Source organism: Electrona antarctica, assembly GCF_951216825.1.
Source record: "Electrona antarctica genome assembly, chromosome: 4".
NCBI lineage: Eukaryota > Metazoa > Chordata > Actinopteri > Myctophiformes > Myctophidae > Electrona > Electrona antarctica.
The window spans coordinates 4685843-4691842 of NC_136809.1; the positions used below are offsets into that span (position 1 = coordinate 4685843).

A 6000-nucleotide genomic window follows, 5' to 3' on the forward strand; every position below is an offset into this window, starting at 1 on the left:
CCCCGATAAGGGAGGATTTTTACGGCTCCAACAGTGATTCCGAAACATTAATTTCATGGACCCCCCAGTTTCACACGCATTATGCTACAGACCCCCCGATTTAATGGTATTTCTATCTCTGGTACCCCAATTTATATTGTAAAACCACTGTTAATTTAACTCTGAGAGTGTTCAAATGGTTCCATTTGTACACTCTCTGAGTTACAGACCCATAAGAGTCCATTTGGTTACAAATTATCATTTAGCTGGGTCCCCCCTGGAACTCCCTCAAGGACCCCTGGGGGTCCCCGGACCCTACTTTGGGAACCACTGCCCTAGGACCATTTGGAAACAGTGCCCTAGGGTAGTTACCCTCTCACAAAACCCCCCCCAAAAAACATGCTGATCAGCAGATCTACAAGCTCATAGCTTGTAGATGTGTTGCACACATTGTGAAAATGTGTGCAATTCTTGGAATATATATTCTTTCACAGCAAACATTTTTAACTCAAATCTTTGCTTCTGGGGAGGGGGGACGACAACATAATTTCAGATGGGGGTCGGCGGCCAATTACATATAATTTTGGGGTCCATGAAATAGAGAACCATTGATAATAGAAACATAGGTTTTTTCAGAAAACTGTCATTATTTAGAAGACATTATTTTGTGCTAAATGGGTTAAGTGTTTCCCCCTCAGTTGTATTCCTTTAGTCCCCACTAGGTGGCACCAGTGGGATGCTGTCCTTACCACCAGTGGGATGCTGTCCTTACCACCAGTGGGATGCTGTCCTTACCACCAGTGGGATGCTGTCCTTACCACCAGTGGGATGCTGTCCTTACCACCAGTGGGATGCTGTCCTTACCACCAGTGGGATGCTGTCCTTACCACCAGTGGATGCTGTCCTTACCACCAGTGGGATGCTGTCCTTACCACCAGTGGATGCTGTCCTTACCACCAGTGGGATGCTGTCCTTACCACCAGTGGATGCTGTCCTTACCACCAGTGTTGATTTTGACAGCACATTTAGATTTTAGTTTTAGTCTCTTGAATAGTTTTAATTTAGTCACATTTTAGTCACCTGCAATGTTTTAGTGTTGGTCTAGTTTTAGTCGACTAAATATCATAAGATTTTAGTCGACTAAATCTACAGTTTATTTAGTCGACTAAAATGTATTTTGGCGGGCCTTGATGCTGCCGTAATGACCTACAATGATCTACGCGTCGCAGCGCGTTGTGAGCTTGTAGATCTGCTATTTTCAGCATGCAACCAAGTGTACAATGACTTATACTGGATCTCTTGTCAACTAGTCCCTTCCTGAGATTTTAGTCTAGTTTTTTTTTGTTTTGTTTGTTGACCAAATTGTCAATTCTTTGTCTTAGTTTTAGTCATCATAGCTTAGTTTTCAATTAGTTTTCATCAGTGAAAAAAGGTAGTCGACGGACATTTTTAAGTGGTGTAACCACTTAATTACGGAGCTTTGTGTGTCTCTGGCTGGCTGGCTGGGTGGCTGGGTCAGTCCGAGCACGAAATAGTGTTTGGTTGGATTTCACAACCAACTGTCGCTGTTGCGCAGCCTAACACACACACATATTAACTGATGATTTGGGGTGTGACAGTACAGTGCCGTGACAGTACAGTACAGTACAGTACAGTACAGTACATTACAGTACAGTACAGTACAGTACAGTACAGTACAGTACAGTACAGTACAGTACAGTACAGTACAGTACAGTACAGTACAGAGACCCCCCTGGGGACCCCCACACGGTACTGTAACTCTGTCATTTCTCAACCGTTTCGGACACGGGGCGGCTTGCCGGAACCGGGCCGCCCCCCTGGGCGCGTTCCTGTGGGTCTGGGATGTTCCGGGGACCCTGGAACAGTGCTTACCACAGCTCTGGACAAGGAACACTTCTTACCACAGCTCTTGACCAGGAACACTTCTTACCACAGCTCTGGACCAGGAACACTTCTTACCACAGCTCTGGACCAGTAACAGAAATGAACAGTTCTTACCACAGCTCTGGACCAGTAACAGAAATGAACAGTTCTTACCACAGCTCTTGACCAGGAACAGCGTGTGCTTGTAGTCGTGCAGGTAGTCCTGGAGGAAGAGACGCATGGGGAACTCCGCGAACACGAAACTCAGCTGAATGAGGACGAAGGAGAGAGGCAGAGATCATCCTCATGAAGGAGAGGCAGAGATCATCCTCAGAAGGAGAGGCAGAGATCATCCTCATGAAGGAGATCATCCTCAGAAGGAGAGGCAGAGATCATCCTCACGACATTTCATTTACTTACTGTATGTACTGTAGTATGCTTTAGATACCCGTTCATCAGTCATTATTAGCCTACAATGACAACTAATTTAATCCATTTTGGGCGGGAACCCCTTTTGGTGTTAGCATTATGTTATGCTTTAGCTATTGAAAAATAGCAGATCTACAAGTTCATTCTATGAACTTGTAGGTCTGCTATTTTTGAAAAATCGAACGACTGACATAGAAACATAGCTTTTTCAGAAAACTGTCAGGATGTAGAAGACATTTAAACTGTCAGGATGTAGAAGACATTTAAACTGTCAGGATGTAGAAGACATTTAAACTGTCAGGATGTAGAAGACATTTAAACTGTCAGGATGTAGAAGACATTTAAACTGTCAGGATGTAGAAGACATTTAAACTGTCAGGATGTAGAAGACATTTAAACTGTCAGGATGTAGAAGACATTTAAACTGTCAGGATGTAGAAGACATTTAAACTGTCAGGATGTAGAAGACATTTAAACTTTCAGGATGTAGAAGACATTTAAACTGTCAGGATGTAGAAGACATTTAAACTGTCAGGATGTAGAAGACATTTAAACTGTCAGGATGTAGAAGACATTTAAACCGTCAGGATGTAGAAGACATTTAAACCGTCAGGATGTAGAAGACATTTAAACCGTCAGGATGTAGAAGACATTTAAACCGTCAGGATGTAGAAGACATTTAAACTGTCAGGATGTAGAAGACATTTAAACTGTCAGGATGTAGAAGACATTTAAACTGTCAGGACGTAGAAGACATTTAAACCGTCAGGACGTAGAAGACATTTAAACCGTCAGGATGTAGAAGACATTTAAACCGTCAGGATGTAGAAGACATTTAAACCGTCAGGATGTAGAAGACATTTAAACCGTCAGGATGTAGAAGACATTTAAACCGTCAGGATGTAGAAGACATTTAAACCGTCAGGATGTAGAAGACATTTAAACCGTCAGGACGTAGAAGACATTTAAACTGTCAGGACGTAGAAGACATTTAAACTGTCAGGACGTAGAAGACATTTAAACTGTCAGGACGTAGAAGACATTTAAACTGTCAGGATGTAGAAGACATTTAAACTGTCAGGATGTAGAAGACATTTAAACTGTCAGGATGTAGAAGACATTTAAACTGTCAGGATGTAGAAGACATTTAAACTGTCAGGATGTAGAAGACATTTAAACTGTCAGGATGTAGAAGACATTTAAACTGTCAGGATGTAGAAGACATTTAAACTGTCAGGATGTAGAAGACATTTAAACTGTCAGGATGTAGAAGACATTTAAACTGTCAGGATGTAGAAGACATTTAAACTGTCAGGATGTAGAAGACATTTAAACTGTCAGGATGTAGAAGACATTTAAACTGTCAGGACGTAGAAGACATTTAAACTGTCAGGACGTAGAAGACATTTAAACTGTCAGGATGTAGAAGACATTTAAACTGTCAGGATGTAGAAGACATTTAAACTGTCAGGATGTAGAAGACATTTAAACTGTCAGGATGTAGAAGACATTTAAACTGTCAGGATGTAGAAGACATTTAAACTGTCAGGATGTAGAAGACATTTAAACTGTCAGGATGTAGAAGACATTTTTAGAACCTGATCTCAGGTCTCAATGGGTTAAGTACCCATTGAGACCTGAGACCAGATTCTACCTGGATATGGCATATACTGTATATGATCTGACCTGAGACCAGATTCTACCTGGATATGGCATATACTGTATATGATCTGACCTGAGACCAGATTCTACCTGGATATGGCATATACTGTATATGATCTGACCTGAGACCAGATTCTACCTGGATATGGCATATACTGTATATGATCTGACCTGAGACCAGATTCTACCTGGATATGGCATATACTGTATATGATCTGACCTGAGACCAGATTCTACCTGGATATGGCATATACTGTATATGATCTGACCTGAGACCAGATTCTACCTGGATATGGCATATACTGTATATGATCTGACCTGAGACCAGATTCTACCTGGATATGGCATATACTGTATATGATCTGACCTGAGACCAGATTCTACCTGGATATGGCATATACTGTATATGCATCATATACTGTATATGCATCATATACTGTATATGCATCATAGGCTATATTGAATACATACAGTTGGGTGCCACCGATATTGTCCCTTATTATTTGACCCATTTAGGCCTGACCTCAACATTTTAAAAAATCCTTCTAAATACTGTTTTCTGAAATAAATATTTTCACGATTTTTCAAAAATAGCAGACCTACAAGCTCGTAGCGCGCCACTCGGTGGCGCGCTATGAGCTTGTAGATCTGCTATTTTTCAATAGCTAAATTATAACATAATTTTAAGTTAATAAGTTTAAAACACCAAAAGGGGTTCCCGCCCAAAAATGGGTTAACTGTCCTTTTGCGCAGATCACGCAAACCTCAGCAAAAAGAAAAGGACAATATCGATGGCCTCCAACTGTAGGACTAAGGATGTCCCGATACACTTTTTTAGTTTCCGATCCGATCCCAATACCACAATTTCTGTGTTTGCCGATACCGATACCAGAGAATAATATTTATAATAATACAAAAAGAAAAAAGATCTCATTTTGAAGTCCACCGACCGGGAATCTAGCTATATATCTGGTGTTGTGTTTATAGCAGACGTCTCATTCAAATGTGCACTTGCAGTTTGGGGCAACTCCAAAGCAAACTCCACATGCCCCAACATTTTATTTACCTGCTATAGTGTCAACCCCTTACCCCTGTGTCGGATCTGTGGTTAGACTGGCATATTCACCGATACCGATATGACCAAATAGGGGCCGATCCGATACTTTTCCGATACCGATACAGTATCGGGACATCTCTACATAGGACACAAATGTTTTTGGTGCGATCCTTATGGCTCTATTTTGGTCCATACTAAACCCCTTATCCCTAAACTACATTGCCCTTTTTTTTTTTTCCTTTTTACTATTTCCAATCTGCAAGCTCACAACGTGTCGATGTAGATCAGCTAGTTGAACTATTCAAATATAATATGGACGGGAACAGAGCCCTAAGTGATATAGATATTCCTGTTACGTTCTTAGCTTACGCATGTTTCATGATGAACTACTTTTTACGTATGTAATGTAATGCTTTTTGTTATTGCTTAACGTAAGTCGCTCTGGATTAAGAGCGTCTGCTAAATGCCTAAATTGTAAATTGTAAGTGTTTGACTGCACTCTGTTGCTGTTTTACATTTCTGTCTAATAAAGTATTCAATCAATCAATCAATCAATCAATCAATCAATCAATCAATCAAACCAAACAGGACCCAGAATGATGCTAAAAGATGAGCGGTTCAGCCACCATTAACCCATTTTGACCTGAGATCAGATTTTAAAAATGTCTTCCACATCCTGATAGTTTTCTGAAAAAGCTATGTTTCTATGTCAGTCGTTCTGACATGAGCTTGTAGATCTGCTATTTTTCAATAGCTAAAGCATAACATAATGCTAACACCAAAAGGGGTTCCCGCCCAGAATGGGTTAAACTCACGTTGAATATGATGTAGAAGACGGACTGGAACACGATGACGTAGCTGTGACACGCCCCTTTAGGAAGCTTCTTCTGCTGCTGAACCTGCTCGTCCTTGTAGTTCACAAACTCATAGTACTGTTGGGCCATCCTGGGTGGGGGGGGGGGGGGGGGGGGGGAGAGAGAGAGAGAGAG

At 41.2% G+C, this 6000-nt stretch overlaps 1 protein-coding gene across 1 annotated transcript in view; it reads right to left on the bottom strand.

The window, feature by feature from the left end:
- Positions 1-6000, bottom strand: part of unc93b1 (unc-93 homolog B1, TLR signaling regulator) — a gene marked incomplete at its 3' end in the record, with an annotated part of 36999 nt that overhangs the window by 19896 nt on the left and 11103 nt on the right. The window contains exons 5-6 of the mRNA XM_079499561.1: positions 5827-5956; positions 2038-2131 (exon numbers count right to left, since the gene is read on the bottom strand). Of these exons, the coding sequence (XP_079355687.1) occupies positions 2038-2131; positions 5827-5956 (224 nt within the window). The remainder of the gene's footprint in view (positions 1-2037; positions 2132-5826; positions 5957-6000) is intronic.